The 20,402-nt window shown below is 37.6% G+C and overlaps 1 protein-coding gene across 2 annotated transcripts in view; it reads left to right on the top strand.

The window, feature by feature from the left end:
• The window catches only part of tmem135 (transmembrane protein 135), a 421,403-nt gene extending 408,353 nt beyond the window's left edge, over positions 1-13,050 (top strand). For both annotated transcript variants that reach the window (XM_039744170.1, XM_039744172.1), the window contains 3 exons: positions 337-435; positions 1,288-1,355; positions 12,136-13,050. In XM_039744170.1, coding sequence (XP_039600104.1) covers positions 337-435; positions 1,288-1,355; positions 12,136-12,271 — 303 coding nt within the window. In that variant the 3' untranslated portion in view covers positions 12,272-13,050. The remainder of the gene's footprint in view (positions 1-336; positions 436-1,287; positions 1,356-12,135) is intronic.
• Positions 13,051-20,402: the final 7,352 nt, after the last annotated feature.

Here is a 20,402-nt window from a genome sequence, read left to right as displayed (position 1 = left end):
TGTTGACTTGATAGGCGTGAATGTCAGAGTGGATATGAGTGTGTTATGCTTTGGACTGCTGTCAAAACCATTTTTGAGTCCTGCCTTGCCCTCAATGCAGGAAACACCATGGCTCTCATACCCTGTAATGGAAAGGTATATTTAAAGATGAACCAATAATGGAAAACAATTGTAACATGTTACAACTGAAGTGGCCACCATTTCAAATAATCACATTTCACTGTTGACTGGCAAAATAGTCCTTTAAAATTGTGTACATTTTAATTATTTTGTGACAAAATAATTTATTAAACAGTAAGTATGAATTAAATTCAGACTAAATGTTATTTTTTACAGACAATGTATTTTAAAGGGATTGAAGCTGGAAAGTTTCCCTATTTTCCAAATGCTGACACCCTGATCTACGCAGTTTCGACAGCCATTTGTTTCCAAGCAGTAAGTAGCATTTACTGTGTATGCAATACATGAAATAGTTGGATTGTTTTATATAAAGGATACAACAGATTATAGGTATTTATCTTTGATTATTCTTTAATCTACTGTATTTAGGCCAGGTGGTAAATTGGGGACATTTCAGTGTAATAGTCTGAATGCCAAGTTCAGTGTGTTAGGCAACATTGCTCTTTTCACACTTTTCTCTTGGCATTTAGTTTCTTTTATCGCTTGCCAAGACCAAAATCTGGACTCAAGAAAGGTAATAAAACAGAATGTAATGCATATTGAAAAAGTTTATCATTCACTCATTTTTCATTTAGTGAGTAATGTTTACACTTTATGGATGTGTTATGTGTTTTATGAGGTATGCAGTTCTTTTAGGATGGCGCCTTTTTTTTTTTTTTTTTATAAATTATAACTGGTCATATACAAGTTTGGTTTCCGATTCTTTAGTAAGACTTGTAAGTAAAGCTTGAATACATTACACTAAATGTCTTTGTCTGAAAAATTTTAAATAAACCGAACATTAATGAGCCACGGTAAATTTGTGACATTTTAGAGGCTGTCCCTTTTGGGACTGAAGTACTGCCACTGCAAAGGACAAAGACAGAAATTCAGTGGCTCATTTGTAAATGATGTGAAAATTTAGCTACAAAGTGTTTCTCGTTAAGGCCAGACATGTTCTCACTAGGCAGATAGTCTTTAATGGAATCTTTACTGCTTCTGTCATGTAAAAAATATGAAAGTTTCTAGCTTTTCAAAAAGTCAGTAGAAAGTGGAGACTTGATGTCTTAATTAATTCATTTATGTTCATTATTTATCAAATAATAAGAGCATTTGTTTTTCTTTCAGGCCGTGATGGAGGTTCAGAATCTCCGACCTTCCTATTGGAAATTTCTACAGAGATTAACAAAAGGCCGGTAAGTAATTTTAAAAGAAACATAGTAAACATTCTTCTGATTTTAGTTGTTTTGTCATATATTTCCTTTGGTACTATCCTTGTCTTGGCATAACAAATTTCCATAATATTTTTTTTTCTGTCTAATGTTTACTATTATGTATTATTAACATTCTACTCAAATAACATGTGCCAAAAACTCAGAAAGAACTCTATCATTTTGCCCTCTGAGCTTGGTTTATTCTTGAAATATATTGGCATTTTATGATTGACAGAGGTGTAAATAGAAGTTTAGGTAGAAGTAAACTTTTTAAAAAGTTTAGTTTGAAAGTGCTCTGCAAATGTGGTGATGGTGCAAACTGAAACTGTAAGTTTTATTTTTGAAAACGCTCCTATGATCAGTGATTAATTTTAATGGGAATACTTTTATGTGTAGCATTTGAAGAGCTTTTGAAAAATGTGTTTCTAATGAAAAGCAAAAATACATGTAATTCATGTTGAAAAGGTATATAAGCATTCCATATGTTCCATATGGCACTGTGTATATAGCCTTTATGCCAAGACCAGCTTGATTTGTCATCTAGAACTTATCTTACAGCATAAATCTCTAATGTTTACTCTGCCATCTTTTACTTTGTGACAGATAAGGGGGCGTTATCGCTCCCTTGAACCCTTGTCCAAGACTCCAGACACCAGATAAAAGTCCAATAGTTGACTTTATTTTTATGCCACAGTGCACAAAGCACCCTCTCCTCTACTATACTCATATACACAATAATAAACATAATAAATCAAACCACCACTCCCAGATGCATTGCCCTCCTGCTACCCAGCTCAGCTCACTTTTTTCTCTGTTCTGTCTTTGCTTAGCTTCTCTTCATATCTGTCAATACTGCATTCTTTTCAATGCATGTGTCATAGCTTTATTTTAGTTCTACTCACTTGCAGCAAGTCTAGCATATTATTGGGAGTAAAGGAATAGAATTCCATCCATCCATTCTCCAACCCGCTGAATCCGAACACAGGGTCACGGGGGTCTGCTGGAGCCAATCCCAGCCAACACAGGGCACAAGGCAGGAACCAATCCTGGGCAGGGTGCCAAGCCACCGCAGGGAATAGAATTCCAAAACTCCCATAATATCATAATTTTTCATTCACAATACTAGAAGATAAAAGGAGAGGAAAACCTGTTGAATTTCAAAATCTGTTTATTGAATCTTGTTTTGGTAAGAGTTTTACTGCTTGTCGATGTATATTTAGTTGTTTATATGCTTAAAGTATGGCACTGTAAAATCTCGTTCCCCATATATTCTTAACTTAACAGTATACAGTGTGTCTAAACTACTGATGTTTGGGTGCAGTTATTTAGATGAGGGGTTTCTTGATAATTGTGAATTTGAATGGTTTAGATATATTGTATAATCACATAATATCCTTAAATATACAATTCAGGGCCTCAAAAGCCTGCAACTTTTTTTTACACCACATGGTACCAATATCCTTGTAATATTGTTATTATCCTCATCATTACATTCTGACACATCATCTTTCATATGGTTGTCTGCTTAAATCGTTTTATGCACTTAGTTAACTATCACTTTACAATTTTCAAGTATTTAGACCCACATAGGAACACTTTTTCTTTTTCCTCCTGAACAGGCTAAATTCATTCAAGTATAGATACAGCAAGGGGCTGGAAATACACTTTGAGGATTGTGGTCAGTCCTGCCTCAATAACATCATGCACAGGTCCTGCAGATTTTTCAGCCACATATGTAATTTGCATAACTCTCCATGTGCCTTATCCCAAGGATTCTCCGTTGAATTAAGATCTAAGGATGCTGCAGGCCACTAGGGTAAATAGAAGTCACTGTCATGTTCATTTAAAGAGCTTGAAATGATGCGTTTTGTGACATGGTGCCACGCTCCTGCTAGAAGTATCCATTTGAAAAACACAGGACTGTGGTCATAAAGGGATGTGCATAGTCTAGTTTAGGTACACTGTGGTATTCACATGTTACACTTTTAATATTAAGAGGCCTAATGTGTGACAAGAATACATTTCCCCACATCATTACACTACACGTCATAGTGTCCAGCCTGTATTTTGACATGAGACATAATGGACCCATGCATTCATTCTCTTTACACCAGATTATGAACTTATTATCTGTGAGTTGCATCAGAAGTCAACTTTCAATAGATTAGATGAAATTTTTCAAATCCTTATGCATCTAGTTTTGGTGATCTTGTGCGTGCTGTTGCCTCATCTTCTAATTTCTACCTGGCCACAGTGGAACTTGGCATGGTCTTCTTTGGCTGTAGTCTGCTCTCTGAGCATTTGTGGTGTTTCTGTTTGCTTAAATGAGTCTGGTAACTCTTCTGACCTCTTTTATTTAAAGGGCCATTTTCACCTATAGAAGTGTCATTAATTGGGTGTTTTTGTTTATTGCACCATCCTCTGTAATCTCTGGAGACAATAGTACATGAAAATCACAGGAGTACATCTATTTCTGAGATGTTAAAATCAGCCAGTCTGACCCCAACAATCATACTCTTAAGTTGCTTATACGCATGTAAGCCATTCAAACGTTTGGTTGAATAATAACTAAACCCATGTCCTTGTTATATAACCCATGTTATATATTTTGAGCTAATGTGATGTGGAGGGAACAGGTGTACCTACTGGAGTGGCCATTAAAGAGGTATTAGTCATTGCACACTTTGAACCTTTTTGAATAAAAGCACAGCAGACATCTGTGTGATTCCTCATGTATAGAGCTAGGTTGTGTTTTAAGGCAGCTAGTTATTTGGTGATCATATGCTGTGTTTGGTAATTTTAATATTTCTTAATTTATTGTGTTATTTTACTTTTGTTTTAGCAATTTTCTTATTAATAAAAATGTTGATTTCTGCTTTGATTTTTTTTTTTTTTAATAAATTTTTTTTCAAATTAAATTTCTAGTAGCAAAATACGTCTGCAGGTTCAATGTTCAGTTGTCTTGAACAAAAACAGCACAATTCCTGTCTGATTCAATTCTCCGTAATTGTTTTTTTGTAATCAAATTTTTTTGTTTTAAATTCAGGACTATTTGAAAGAGCAACAGGCTATCCACAACAACACACCTATGATGCCTGAATATGGCATCATAAACCTATATAAAGGTTTCGGTATCATATCAGAAACTAGTGATGCCCATGCAAACTGAGGCCAGACAGACACAATTAGCCTTAGCAAAGAAAAGGAAGAAGAAAAGGAGAAAATTAGGGATTAAGATTAGTGGAGTGGCATGGTTCACTCACCAGCCAGCTCCAGGAATGAAGAACTTTAAACCTTCCAGATCTGCAGTTCTCTGTTCAAGGTGTTTTCAAGGGGAGAATTTAGATAAGCACAGGTCTGACTTGTGTCTACGTCTGGGTAAATGGTCATATTATTTGCTGCTTTTCCAGTTTATCTTCACTAGAAACCAAAAACAGGGAAACTGACAACCTTACAGTGTGAAAATTGCTTTTTTAATTAAAGCACAGGTTAATATACAATTGATAGCTTACAGTCAACTACTGTTATACAGTTGTGCTTGAAAGTTTGTGAACCCTTTAGAATTTTCTATATTTCTGCATAAATATGACCTAAAACATCATCAGATTTTTCACTCAAATCCTAAAAGTAAATAAAGAGAAACCAGTTAAAAACAAATGAGATAAAAATATTATACTTGGTCATTTATGTATTAAGGAAAATGATCGAATATTACATATTTGTGATTCACATTTCTTGAGATTCAGTTCATGGACAGATGTCCTGACATTTTTTTCATATATTCAGAATTCATTGTTCCATCAATGAAGGCAAGCCATCCTGGCCCAGATGCAGCAAAACAGGCCCAAACCATGATACTACCACCACCATGTTTCACAGATGGGATAAGGTTCTTATGCTGGAATGCAGTGTTTTCCTTTCTCCAAACATGCCGTTTTTTCTTTTCTCCAAAAGTTCTATTTTGGTCTCATCCGTCCACAAAACATTCTTCCAATAGCCTCCTGGTTTGTCCACATGATCTTTAGCCAACTGCAGATGAGCAGTAATGTTTTTTTTGGAGAGCAGTGGCTTTCTCCTTGCACCCCTGCCATGCACACCTTTGTTGTTCAGTGTTCTCCTGATGGTGGACTCATGAACATGAACATTAGCCAATGTGAGAGAGGCCTTCAGTTGCTTAGAAGTTACCCTGGGGTCCTTTGTGACCTCGCTGACTATTACACACCTTGCTCTTGGAGTGATCTTTGTTGGTCGACAAGTCCTGGGAGGGTAACAATGGTCTTGAATTTCCTCCATTTGTACACAATCTGTTTGACTGTGGATTGGTGGAGTCCAAACTCTTTAGAGGTGCTTTGTAACCTTTTCCAGCCTAATGAGCATCAATAACTCTTTTTCCGAGGTCCTCAGAAATCTCCTTTTGTTTGTGCCATGGTACACTTCCACAAACATGTGTTATGAAGAGCAGACTTTGATAGATCCTTGTTCTTTAAATAACACAGGGTGCCCACCCACACCTGATTGTCATCCCATTGATTGAAAACACCTGACTCTAATTTCACCTTCAAACTAACTACTAATCCTAGAGGTACACATACTTTTGCCACTCACAAATATGTAGTATTCGATCATTTTCCTCAATAAATAAATGACCAAATATAATATTTTGTCTCATTTGTTTAACTAGTTTCTCTTTATCTACTTTTAGGACTTGAGTGAAAATCTGATGATTTTTTAGGTCATATTTATGCAGAAATATAGAAAATTCTAAAGGGTTCACAAACTGTCAAGCACAACGGTAACCAGTCATCAAGATCATAGCCGAAATAGTCACCATTTATACCACTGATTTCCTGTTTGTGATTGTAAGTAGATCAATTATGACAAATAGACGACTGATATTCTTAAACTTACCTTTCACTCCAGATATTCCATTACTATACTATAGATATAAAAATACTTTATTCTTACAACGGACACAGTGAGAATGTTGTTGTGACTCACAATTCAGTTTATTTTTGTATAGCACTCTTTACTGAGTGCAGACACAGAGGGTTGAACACAAGAGGTTGAGAGAATTATTGCATAATATTTAGCCTAATTTGTATATAATTTTGCATTTATTTATTTTGATATCTGAGGTTAGTTACTAAGCCCAAAATAAGCATGGAATAGATTAATTTATTTAACTACTTATATTTGGGTCAAGCAATATGGTGCTTTACCACATGTCCTCTAAATCATGTTAATCCATCCACCTCTTTTCAGTGCATGCCTAATCCAGTCATGGCTCAGTCAGACACAAGACAATAGCTCTTAATGGGCTGTCAAGCCATCACAGGGTACTCTGGCATCCTTAGTTGGCTTACATCCTCTGCAAATGTTGTAGTGGACAGAAAGATAATTCAGAATTTGTGTAGTGTGTTTGCCAAAGCAACCATGTCAAGGGAATGGGTTTTATGAAATTTATTTAAATTTGAATTTTTCATTTGGTATTTATAAGCTTTGCTTAACAGTGCAGACATTCTGAATGCGGCCATGACTAAAAAGGAAGGTGAGATTTAATGAGAGTGGTTTGGTGCTTATTCACCTCTTCTACTGTGTGGGGACAGGAATGGGGATCTGAACAGATTTTGTGTGTCACTTTGGCTTCTGGTGCAAGTGTGAATTCACATTTTTCTTTCAACATCAGGCCAACAGATTTACAGCATGAGATGTAAGGCATAAACGACAAAAATTACAGGTAACACACACAGACTATTTGCTTTTACAGTATGTATGATTACTGTACAGTAGTTTGCCACTTTAATACTTAGTAAATTTAGTTTTGTAAAGTGCCATTTCCTGGTGGCTACTGTCAATAGTTCTGCGTCTGAAGACACTTTCATATGATAAATAGCCAATGACAGATTTAGATGCATGCTTTCATCTTTAGCCTTGTTTTGGAACTTTAGATGGTTTTGTGGAACAAAGTGTGACCATAAAATAGCAAGAATATAAAAATGACAACCAAAAGAGTTGAACACTCAGTAAGAAATTGTTCAGTTTTATTCACTTTGTCAGTCTGTCTGCTCCAATAGATTTTATCACAGTGCTGTGTTCTGCTTTCCCATCACACATTATTTTCATTAAACCAATAAGTGTATAATTGAAATCTGAAGGCTTGCTGAGTCGAAGCTTCTAAAAAATATAACCCAATAAAATTTGTAGGATTTACACTACCTTTTCCTTTGATAATCTGCCACATTGTATTTAGGATATCTTTTTTGAACACTTTGGTGTTCTTGAGTGTATTGTTTGCCAAGCTGTATTTATTTGCTAATTCTGTGCCTTACACTGGGGCTACTTAGTCCAGATTAGGACAAAACCCAATAGCAATCATCATCACCACACACAGTAAGGAATGCTTTAGTCCATCCATCCATTTTCATAACTTGCTTATCTGAGGCAGCATTGTGGGGAATCTGAAGCCTATCCCAGCAGTCACCGGGCAGGAACAACTCCTAGACAAGGGCCAGTTCAGCAATGCTAGTTCACCTAATCTACATGTCTTTGGACTGTGGGAGGAAACTGGAGCACCTGGTGGAAACTCAGGCAGATACGGGGAGAACATTTTAACTACACATGGAGAGCACAAAGGTGTAAACTTCAGTCTCCTTGTTGTGAAGCAGCTGCACTTTATATGCTGTGAAACACAATTTAGAATTAAAATGTAGAGTTCACAAAGAATTTTATTTTAAACAAATAAATTGAAATTATTGCACATATTAATATATAAAGCAGTATGTGCATGAGAGTGTCTGTCCAGTATGCAAATCCATACTGTTCAACCTCTTTTCACCAAATACTGCACAGATTCCCCATTTGCACAGGGGAAATCTATAGGCTATTTTTTATTCTGAAATTTGGGGATCTTTATTTAGTGGCTACATTGTGCTTTAATAGGGAAGCACACACTTAGGAGGCATATTTGTGACTTGGTAAGGTATGCAGATTTAGTCAATGAAGTATTGGTCTGAATTCAACAGTTTCCTCCTGGTGAATTTATTAAGTGGCCACACCTGCACTTTATTCTACCCTGGGTCCCTCGATAGTCATTAAATACAACTGAAAATAAAAGTGCAGTGATATTAGGTATTTGTCCCTTCCAGTTCACTAGAACTAGTTCAAGAAGAGGTTTTTGACAAGAAGTGCTATCTTATCAACAGGTTGTAGCTTTAGCATCATCCTGTGGCAGGTCACAAGTACCTTACTGTCAGAACTTTCTTCGTTTTGATTTTCTGTCTGGCCCCTTATGCCACACTGTAAATTAGTGCACCTTTTAATTACCCAATAAGCTACAGCTACTTGTGCTTTACTTATGCTAGCTAACTACAGTGAGTATGCTGTGTTAGCCCAATGATTCTCTACCCATGAATTGGGTGCAACAAGATCTCCTGTAATGGCTGTCAGCTAGTTTTAAAACAGAAAAAACTTGTAGGGCATCACAGCAGAGGATGTTAATTTTAATGCAGTGGGTGGTGGATGATGAAGGAGAAATAAGATGCAGGACTAAAATATTTTGCATTTTCAAAAACTTTTTCCCCATTAAATTGTTGCATAAATCTGTATCATTGTTTTAACGTACTGTTCAGACATTGTGTGTGCCAACAGAGCAGCCACTGAGGATACTCCTGTCACTCATGAAACTGTACACAGATCAATAAGAAGGTGCTATGATCAGCTGTGCTGTTTTATTTTTTTATTGGCTTTAAATTAGAAAATAGGCATTTAAACTACAAATTTGAAGCATAAGGGATTCTTATTTAAAATTGATTAGATTAGATTAGATAAACTTTGTTAATCCCAGTGAGAAACTGAAATGCATAAAACAGCAGAACCGTAAAGAATAAAGACAGGACAAATAATACAATTAATCAATAGATAAATAATAAATGAATGAATATTGCAGAAATAACTAACTTAAATAGTATAAGCATTTAGTCTGGGGCATTGAGAGGAAGTGCTAATATAGTTTGCATTTCTTACTAAGTTATTTTTAACGTTAAAAATGAATCACATTCTCCTGTGTCCCTGTTTTGTTTTTTGAAGGGGACTGCCATTTTGTGATCATTTGTTTGCTGTTACTATGTCTTTGCTAGATAGTATCAACATGAAGTCTATGATATATAATGTCACTGGGTCAAGGGTATAAATGTAAAAGTTGGTGTTGTGCACTTCCTAATTGTCATGGATTGTAAATAGTCAAAGCATTTCTTTGGCAAAAAAGAGTGACTAGGCTGATTTCAGAGTTACAGGGGATAAGTTATGAGGAGATGAGCCTTTTCATCTTAAGCAAAAATAGATTAAGAAGAGACCTGAGTGAAATGTTTGAAATTATGAAGGGAATTAGTATAGTGGATCGAGAGTGTTATTTTAAAATGAGTTCATCACAAACTCGGGGACACAGTTCGAAACTTGATAATTTAGAATCGCCAATGCACCTAACCTGCATGTCTTTGGACTGTGGGAGGAAACCCACGCAGACACGGGGAGAACATGCAAACTCCACGCAGGGAGGACCCGGGAAGCCAACCCAGGTCTCCTAACTGTGAGGCAGCAGCACTACTACTGCGCCACTGTGCCGCCATCTAATATCTTCTTGACTACAAATTATGGTTTTGTTTTGTCTTTGAGACTTTGACTTTCTGGTTATGGTTTTGCCCAATTTTGACACTGTTTCATCTTCTGGCCCTGTACTTTAAAATCACTTCCATTGCAAGCAGAACAGCAGACAGTTGACAAGGCTCTCAAATATCTTGTTTCTTGAAATCTATTAAAGTAACAGTTTTACTGAATGAGTGAGTAAAACAACTGTAGTTTGTTTGCTCCCATGGATGTTTAAAAATAATTGCACAATTGATCTGAAAATAGATTTTAAAAAGTGGATTTTCTTGGTCATGATATTCATATGTAGGATACGGTGCTTGACATCGTTTTATTGATTTTACACACTTAATTGACACCTAGAGACATGTCTTCAAGTGGAATTTGTGGGCCTCAATTTAAAACATTGTGTCATGTACAGGATGTCTGAAACTAGATTATGTGTGGAACTAGACAGGATTGAAAAATACAGTGTCAATCCCATGTAGCCCTCTAGACTGAAGACAGTCAAATGATTTAATTGGAAATGACCTACCAGATAATTGTCATTATCAGGGAGTTTAAAATGTGCAATAATTATTGATATTGTGTTAGCCCCCAGTGCTATAATGCAATAGTCCTGAAGAGCTGAGTGATGATAAAATGTGAAGAAATGCAAAAACTGAGTTTATACAGTATGCTGTTGTAAAGAACTGTAACTAGTAGAGTATAAGCACTGTGACTGACGGACAGACTGCGAGAGAGAACTACCAGAAATAGTTGGGGCACCAGCCAGGCTACTCCATATAAATTGATGGCATTGCCAAAATAAAAAAAAGATAAACATAAAAGGGTTCCAGTGCATCTGCACGTATAAAAAAGGAACCAATGGCCCAAACTGGCCAATTTAATCACAAAGGTATTCACGCTGTGTTATAGGGGAACTCCATTTGCTTCACTATTGTGGCTCAACTGGAAGGGATGAGGACATCTTGGGGTGAGGGTGGGTGCTAGATGCCATGCTGAGGCTGCCTGTCTGAACTGCAGGAGGAAAAGAAGGCAATGTTAATGACAGCGCCCCCTCTTATTATGGGGTGGGACTGCTTATCTTGCCAGAGCTAGAAGGATGAACCCCAGGCACACATACGTGACATTTAGTCGATCTTGGTCTATCTCTGACTATTTTTCCAGCTCCTTGCACATACAACACATAACGTTAGGATACTCTTTAAGCTGTTATTTTGAGACTGGCCCAAATTCACACTTAGCTGAAGTTTTGACATGCCTTTCTGTACAAATGATAGATAGATATACATACATACATACATACTTTATTAATCCCAAGAGGAAATTCACATAATCCAGCAGCAGTATACTGATACAAAGAAACAATATTAAATTAAATAGTAATAAAAATGAAAAAAATAAAAAAAGCAGACAATAACTGAGTAATGTTAGCATTTACTCCCCCGGGTGGAATTGAAGAGTCGCATAGTGTGGGGGAGGAATGATCTCCTCAGTCTGTCAGTGGAGCAAGACAGTCACAAAAGTCTGTCACTGAAGCTACTCCTCTGTCTGGAGATGATCCTGTTCAGTGGATGCAGTGGATTCTTCATGATTGACAGGAGTTTGCTTAGTGCCTGTCGCTCTGCCACAGATGTTAAACTGTCCAACTTTACTCCTACAATAGAGCCTGCCTTCTTAACAAGTTTGTCCAGGCGTGAGGCGTCTTTCATCTTTATGCTGCCACCCCAGCACACCACCGCGTAGAAGAGGGCACTCGCCACAACCGTCTGGTAGAACATCTGCAGCATCTTACTGCTAAATGCTAAAATAAAGTTTTATAAGTTATGTTAAAACCTAACATAGTGGTAACATATGCATGTGTAAATGCCAGAACATTATAGCCAAGATGAGGAGTTGATGCTTTTTAGGATCTATACACATATATTGCTGCATTCACAGTATTTTGTAATAGCATAGCAGCTAACCATGGTCAAGTTGTTGCATGTTAATTCTTTTCATGTACAGTATGAGTTATTTATTTGATTGTGTTGTTTTGTATATATTGTAGGTAAGAGAAATTGTATTGCGCAATGTGATTTTTATTTTTTGTACTGATTTTTTTTTTCCTGTCCCCCAGGTTTGCTCTGATGAACAGAAAAGCCTTGGATGCTTTTGGAACAAAAGCCTCACAGCAGTTTAAAGGCTTTATACCAAGACTGGACCCTAGGTTCACCGTAGAAAAGCCGGAGCTTGAGATCCACCTAGACCGCTGAAGACGCGTACGTTAAAACTGAGTAGTGCAGCCTCCAGCCTGATGGGCTTCTGGGGGATGGACTTGGCAGCCAGTGTTATTTCATGAATAGGAATCTCTGAATGTTCAGAAATGAGAGGGAGTGATTGGGATTTTAATTAAGTTAACCTTCAGAGGGTTAGAAGAAAAAAACAAAACAAAAACTGTGAATAATGAAAATGACATAATTAGCCAAGTGTATTTTAATTCATTAGAACAGTTCCTAAATAGAACAGTAATTAATCTGAGCACTTATCTGTAGAAGAGAATGAAGAATAATGTTGTCATTTTTCAAGAGGTAGGAATATGTTTCAGATCTAAAAAGCAAATTTTTAGACAAACCACCATATCATCTTCAGAAAATGAAACACACGTTTACAACTTTGTCTTGGATGTATCATTTTGTCAGGAATGTACCTAAAGTTTTGAAATGTCAGCCTCTTCACCTTGGAGTATTTCCAGTGTAGCCTTGAGGAGATGCGAGACTGAATTGTACTGCAATGTCAAATGTGAAACAGTCATTACCTGTGACTGCAGCTGCTCAAGCATGACAGGGTTTTGGGATTTTATTTTACTGTACCCCAGAAACAAGAAAACTGACAAAAAGAAGGACATTCAATATATTCAAGTGTATCATTTTCATTTTTAAACACAGCTGGGCTTGGTTTCCTTGGTACAATGTGGGCAAGAAGACTGCCACATAGGGAAAATGTAATTGTTAAAAAAAATCTGATAATTTTATAATAAAACTGTAAATCAGGATTATATTTTGTAAAAGTAGTTCTATCTTCTCTCTATAGTTTGTGTCTCATCAAAAATCCCAAAATAATAGTATCATTATAATATGAATTCATAATAGTATATAGCAACATTATTACTCACCTTTTTAAAACAGTGCAGTAAGGTAGCAAAAATAAGTTAACTCTGAGATAAATTGGTGAAAGAAATACAACACATGATAAACTTAAAGACAGTATTGTGAGACTCTGATCAGAGCTTACAAATGTTCAGCTGTGCAGTCAGAGTACGTGTGAATAACATTTAGAAATAACATTTAAACTGATGGCATGATGTGGCAGTTGGCATGTGTCCTCTCAGTTAAGTACAGCTTGTCACTCTTGGGTCACAGATTTGCACAGAGATACAGGTAGGTGGTTGTAGTAAACAGGAATTTAATTCAAACACTGCAAAAAAACATTTGTTTCTTTTTTCAAAAGCTTAAACGTGCTCCATGACAAGTCAGAGATGACAGTTCCGCTAGGAGTAGAGAATGTCAGAGAGAGAAAAAGAGAGATAAAAGCAAACAAACAATCAATTCCAAAACTGACAGGCGCTGCACAAGGCTTTTAAATGGGCGGAGTGTCGCGCGAGGTTTGTATTACACGTTATAGCGCAAGGATAAGGAGCAATGTGAGGGTAGTCAGTGTTTCAGGGGTTGTGGTTTTCCCAGTGGCGTCTGTATCTTCTTGGGGTGCAATCAGCCCTCCAGCTCACAAGCTCTGTCAGTGATTGCCTCCCAGAGGAGCAGTGGGATATGGTCCACTTCACTCCCATGTTCTCAGCCCATTGACAGTACTTGAATCAATCCAGAGATGCTGCTCTCTTGAATTGCACAGACTCCTTCTTATTGTGTGCACTGACTATGTTTTAGCCACAGTTTCGCTGAAGCCATCTCCATCACTGAGATTTTAAAGTTTTTTCTGAAAGACCCCATGTCCCCAAAATGAAAAGAAAACCCATCCGTTAGTCATTCCATGGGTTACCTTAGCTCTTTGTTTGGGTCTGTGGATCTAATGTATGTTGGTATACTGCATTTCCCAACTGGTACAGACTTACAAAGACACTTAGACAACTGCAGTTTACTGTTTCTGTCACCAGTAAGACTCCTCATGTCATTTAGAAGAAGGTGGCCAGAGCCCCTAGAAAACATCAGAGAAGCCATAGAACTGCCATGGTCTAAGCAACAGTCTCACGTTGCAATATTGATTAACCCCTTTTGGCAGGTTTTTGCATTTAGCTTATTATCTGCCTGGACCTTCATTTTTATCATGTTCCCTGCTTTTTTGGATAAATGTCATTAGCTGTAACATTTTCATAGTCATTCATTGCTTTGGACGTGGCCCTTGTTGTCGAGCATACAACCATCTTATTCAATAACATGCTCCACTTTAGGAACTTTCGTTAAAGGGAAGACTATAATTAAAAATAAAAATAAAAGTTTAAAGTCAAAGAATTTAAGGAAATCAAGCAGACATTTTGAGATTTCATTTGATTTGGTTTACCCTTTCAGTTTTGAATATGCAGTTTTCAGTAGTGCATATTGTTCTTTCTACCTGGGTCTGAGGCTGGCAAGTCAGTTGGCACAAAGGCTTGTGGTCATCTACAATGTGAAGAGGTCAGCAGGGAGGACGAGTAGAAGCCTTTTGTTTTGAGCTCGCCATGATGCTCAATTCACTTGAAGACACTGGAAGCATTTTGTCAGCTCCTTCTGCCATTGAGGATGTAAGAGCCAATCTTAGAAAGTTAAAGCCTTGTGTTAGAATTTGCTTAATTTGAACAGTATATAAATTTCTTTCATAGTCATAGACAATGGTTTAGTCTTTTCCCCCTGTAAGTTAATAAGAGGTAGAACTTTCTTGCTATAACTAAGATATAGTGTGTTGAGTCAGTTGTTTTTTTTAGAACAGGTCCCAGAGCCAACAGGGACTGAAAGACCCATTTACAGCATAGAAAAGAGACAGACATACAGTTTTCTGATGAAAAAGTGTAGCTGCGTTTACCCGAAATTACAAAAGCTCAGCAGCTCCAACTTGTAAATGGGATTTGGCAAAAGCCTGACCCGTCGAAATGATTCCACAGACAAAATATCTTCACTTTTAAATGGTTCAGTAATGTTTTGAAGAAATGTTGTATATTGATTAGAAATGAAACAAGATTTATAAGCTTGGAACAGAACTTCTCTTAAACAAGAATTTTTTCTAATTTTCACTATTTGAATTTTCTCTTTTTTGTATGAACTGTTTTATCCTTGAATTTTTGCTAAAGCTTTTAAAAACAAAGATATTCTGTCTGTGGAATCATTTCGACGCATCAGGCATTTGCTGAATCCCATTTACAAGCTGGAGCTGCTGAATTTTGGTCATTTTTGGTAGATGCAGCTACAGAGGATTTAAACATACAGCAATGAGAAAAAGTAACTACACCCCATTGAAATCATTGACTTTTTCAATATATTTTAATCAAAATCAAAGGATTTAAGAGAAATAAGCACACAATGTGCTCACTTTGAGTTCTGGCTTACGCTTTTGGTTTTAACAAGCAAGTTAATTTTATAATTCTTATCATCTACATTTGGTTTATACAAGTAGACAAATCAGTTCCTTCATGACAAACAGATGAATGGTTTGTTTAAACCTCGATAAAACCCCAACCAGATTTTTTTCACTTTCTTCCAAAATAGTTTGAAACATTTTGTGGGCACCATTGTACACCATTTTAAAAACATTCAAGTTCACTCACTTTTGATTGGATTTCCATGGCGAGGGCAGCAGTGTTTAGTTGACAAGCTGAGTAGGTCACACCATCCTAACTCCAGCAAAAGCCTACTTCTTCTTTTTAAGAATTTCCAAACTCTCAGAAGCCAGATGACAGATATAATTCCTCCAGTGTATCCTGGGTCTTCTCTTCACGGGCTTTTTTCCAGTGAGGTATGCCTGGACTTCTTCCTGTTGGAGATGCCCATGGCACCCTAACTACATGCCCAAACAGTCTCCTTTTGATCCAAAGAAGCCAGGGGCCTATCTGGCATCCTCCTGCACTGCTGATCTCCTCATCCTGTCATTATGGAGACCCTAACCTCAGATTTGGAGTTGCTAATGTTGTCATCTCTTTTGCATCTCGTTCAGTTATAGAGCATTCCAGTGCATTCCAGATGTCCCAATCTGATGAAGTCAAATGGACAGCATTGTCCATAAAACAGAAGTGCAGCACCATATCTACCCAGACTTTGCGTTATCTCTTCGCCTTTGTTGTATCTTTATATTTTGTCCCTGAATATCCGAGCAGAAGAAGAGAGAAGAAATGATTGAGTTCCATGGCAACATTGATAGAATTCCATTTAATGGTAAGTTGGTAAACACAGCATTTGTAAATACAAGTATTTAACAACAACAATAGACTTCTGTACTCTTGGAGCACCTTCCACAAGATGTTTTTTTGAATCCTGAAAGAACATTTGGGCAGGGCCAACAAAATCCCATGACAACTTAAATGTGTGCAAAGAGTCGGTCCACTGATTCACAGCCAGGATGGCGTCTTTACTTTGCTGCAATTAACCACATTGTTGTGCACTGGCATACGCTTTCCTAGGAACTGAATATTGAACTCCTGGGTTCAAACAAACTATTGTTCAGATCTGGCAGTCACATTTTTGTTTTTTCTACTGTGAACTGAAAGTTGTTCAATGGAAAAATGAACTCGCCAGACATGCTACACAACTGATGTTGTATAAAGCAAATTTTATTAAAAAGAAATCTAGAAATGAGTGGCCAATCAATGTAGTCTCTGCAGTGAAAAGAAATAAGAAGCACACCATGTTCAAAGAAAAGAAGAGAAAAAACAAAGAGTATATGCTCTAATTTGAAATTAATGGACTAAGCATTGATTTGTGTAAGGTTTACTTGGTTATGTTAAACAGTGAATGTTTGTGGTAAATTGTCAGCATCAATAATGCGTACAGAAACGTACAGTAGGGGTAAGAATGGCTCATGAAAATAAACTGGAATCTTTTCAAATCTCCAAAAAGAATATCTGGTCAAGCAAACCTTACATCCAGCCTGGCTATAGCCGGCTTTGGCTGGGAGACCACTGTATGCAGACATCACAGCTATGAGAAAAAATGATTTCAGAGAAGTGGAGATGCAGGGCGTTTCGGCGACATCTTGTGTGTTTAAAAATAACAAAATGAATACAATAACAAAAAGGAAAACACAAGGACACTCAGCTGGAGACACATCACAATCAGCAGCAAGGAGAAATGAATAACACTCTCGGATTGGCTACTTTCACCATCCCAAACTGCGTTTCCCTCAGCGGTGGTAAACCCATTCGGCTGGAGACGCGACACAGGGCAGCAGTCAATCAACAGAAAGGAGAAATGAATAACGTGTTTCCCTCAGCGGTTGCTTCCTGTTCTCTCTACAGCACAGTATTGACACAAAAAAAGCCATAAAAATTTGCGAAGGATATTTGCGCTTTCCGCTAACAATTAATAGGTTCTAAGGAAAAATCCGCGAACAACTGAATCCGTAAACTCTGAACTGTGACTTTGCGGGGGTCTACTGTATGTGTGGAAGATAGATGCCACTATAACGCGCTAACCCGACACAGACAGACGCTAGAGGCACAAGTCCAATTTATTGACCCACGAGATAATTTATTTATATACAGTGTCAACAACAGCCAAATCACACACTTTCTTTACTTTCTTATTCTTTTTCTTTATCTCTCAGTCCTTTTCTTTTCTCCTCCATTCCCCCTCAGCAAACTTCGTCCTCCTCCTCCCGACTCTGGCTCCTGAGTAGTGTCTGCTGGCCCCTTTTATAACACCCCCTGAAAGTACTCTGGTTGCTTGATGGTGTATTTCCAGCAGCACTTCCAGGTGTGGCAGAAGAACCATTCTCCAGGGCTCTGAAAAGTTGTAGCACCCCCTGGCAGTGCTCTCGGATCTCAACAGAGCTGCACCAAACTCCAACTCCCATGAAGTCCTGTGGGAGTCTGAGGCACCGCTGCAACCCAGGGGTCTACCATCTAGCGTTCCGGTGGAGGTAACGTTCTGACTGCACTTGTTCCCCTGGTCCTCCCAGTGTGGAGATGTTCCAGCCAGGCAAGGACCCCGGGCCGTCTGCCACAATGTTTATAGTGATGGCCAAGAAAAATATGTAATCTCATCTTGTTATGCAGAATGACAAAGATTCTGATAAATAGGTATTGATGGTGTCCAACAGCAAACAGCAAAGTCCATGAAAAAAAATCTCACAGTTTCATCTGCCTCCTCCTTCTCAGGAGTCCAGCTCATGTCACATCATGTGAAGAAAAAGTGTGCAGTGAGAGGCACGTGAAACTAAAGTTACCAAGTTAAAATAAAAATCAATTAAAAACATTACTGCAAACTGCATGGATTGTTCAACTTTGCTGTTTGCCCACCTGTGTCTTAAAAATGGACAAAACTCACGACCAATCATTGTAGAGGCCCACAGTATATCTGTGGTTCAAATTCAAGTTTGATTTTCCATTTGTGTTCAATACATTGGAATTCCCATAAAGAGAAAATGGAATTTTGTAATGTGCCATGTTTGAGGACAAAGACAATCAGAGAGTCCCAAACGTTCATGCTGTGCTATGAGGCCTAAAATGGTTTTTAATCCTTCTTTTCTGAGCTTTGAGACAAAATTATACAGGTGGTAACAGGTTGGAGTCCACTGAGTTTGGTAAAACCAAAAGAAGCATCTGGTATACAGTACTTGAGAAAAACAGAATCACAAGATCAGTAAGAGAGCTCCAATAGGATATGGAATTAAATAGTCCAGCTTATGTCACCCACTGCACTTGGGCCCCAATCCAGGTGGTTCGGTATGTGGTGGGTGCAGCAACGTGCTATCAGCGTATGCTCCCAACGGCCCTTCCATCATTGTTTGCCTGCAAAGATAAATATTACAATAATTCCTATGTAAAACCATTTTTTTAACAAATATGAAAGAATGTGAAAAAAGCAAAAGTCTGTTTGTTTAAGCTCAGTCCAGAATCACAAAGAAATCTTCTTGCTGTAAAGTAAAAGCTAAAGACCCAAATGGCATCTTGTTTGAAAAATCTTACTTCCCAGTATTCAAAAGTCTATCATATACAAGTAAAAATAATGATGTAATAATCATCAACATATTTCAGGATTTTCTGAAGCCCTTCCTCAGTGCAAGCTAAAAAAATACAAATGCTATTGAATATATGCACATTTCCCCCAAACCTATTCACAAAAACAACCCTGTCTTTTAGGGTTCCTATGGTGGCCCTGTTTTCCCCTTTACATCCATTATTGTGTAAACCTTAATAAAATTTTACAGTTGCCCCATTCTAATCAGGCACTTTAACACTTCCTCTCACTTTCTCTTCCACATCTGTAACAAACAATTAGACAAGTAAAGTTACAGACAGGAGTTAAGATACATACTGTATTTCATTAGGTGTTATTGTTGAAAAGGCCCCAAAATATTAAGGAAACAGAATACAGTGTGAATCTTGGATCCAAAGGCGACTCACTGCTTATTTTTAGTCTAGCCATGGCCATTGAATGGAATAGTGAAACAGACCACATGCCTGTCTCATTATGGGGGCCAAGATACAGCTCTCTTCATCATGGTCTCCTCTTCATGGCCAGATGGTGAGAGAGGTAAAGGCAAGGTGGCCAACTTTATACCATTATTACCGCAAAATATAAACCAATGGTGCACCATATTACAGAAGGGCCTCAGATTCAAAAACAATCATAAACAGCCACCCTTTAGATCAATAGAATTAGTTTATCTTTTATTTACCAATGAAAGCGCTGAAGGTAATAATAATACATTTTATTTATATAGCGCCTTTCCCATGCTCAAGGTACAACTCATCCCCCAGTTGTGGGTGGCTTGTAGATTCATGTAGGTTCATACACCCTTGCCAAACTGGTTTGATGGATGCTCCATCCTCCTTGCCATAAGTTATACATTCTGAGTCAGTCCTAAAGACTTTGGGTTGGGGGTTTGTGCGTAAGTAAACACCAAAGCACTTGTGGAGTCAAACCCTCAACAGGTCAGTGCAGTTTTGGCAGCACAAGGGGGACATACACAATATTAGGTGGGTGGTTTTAATATTGTGGCTGATCGGTGAATGTGTGTTTTATCTTCTGTTGCTCTGGCCCACCTTGGGCTGCTGAATGGTGTTACAATTCAGTTCCAAACTAGATAAAACTATATCCATCAGATGAGGCTCAGTGGATGGTCATGCATTTGTCTGTTCAATTGATCAGCCCCAGATATGAATCTATAATATCTCAAACTATTTCATTCCATTCCAAGTACCAA

The sequence above is a fragment of the Polypterus senegalus genome, chromosome 2 (assembly GCF_016835505.1).
Source record: "Polypterus senegalus isolate Bchr_013 chromosome 2, ASM1683550v1, whole genome shotgun sequence".
Taxonomy (NCBI): Eukaryota; Metazoa; Chordata; class Cladistia; order Polypteriformes; family Polypteridae; genus Polypterus; species Polypterus senegalus.
The sequence above is the reverse complement of the archived record's forward strand: the minus strand, read 5'-3'. Positions and strand labels throughout refer to the sequence as shown.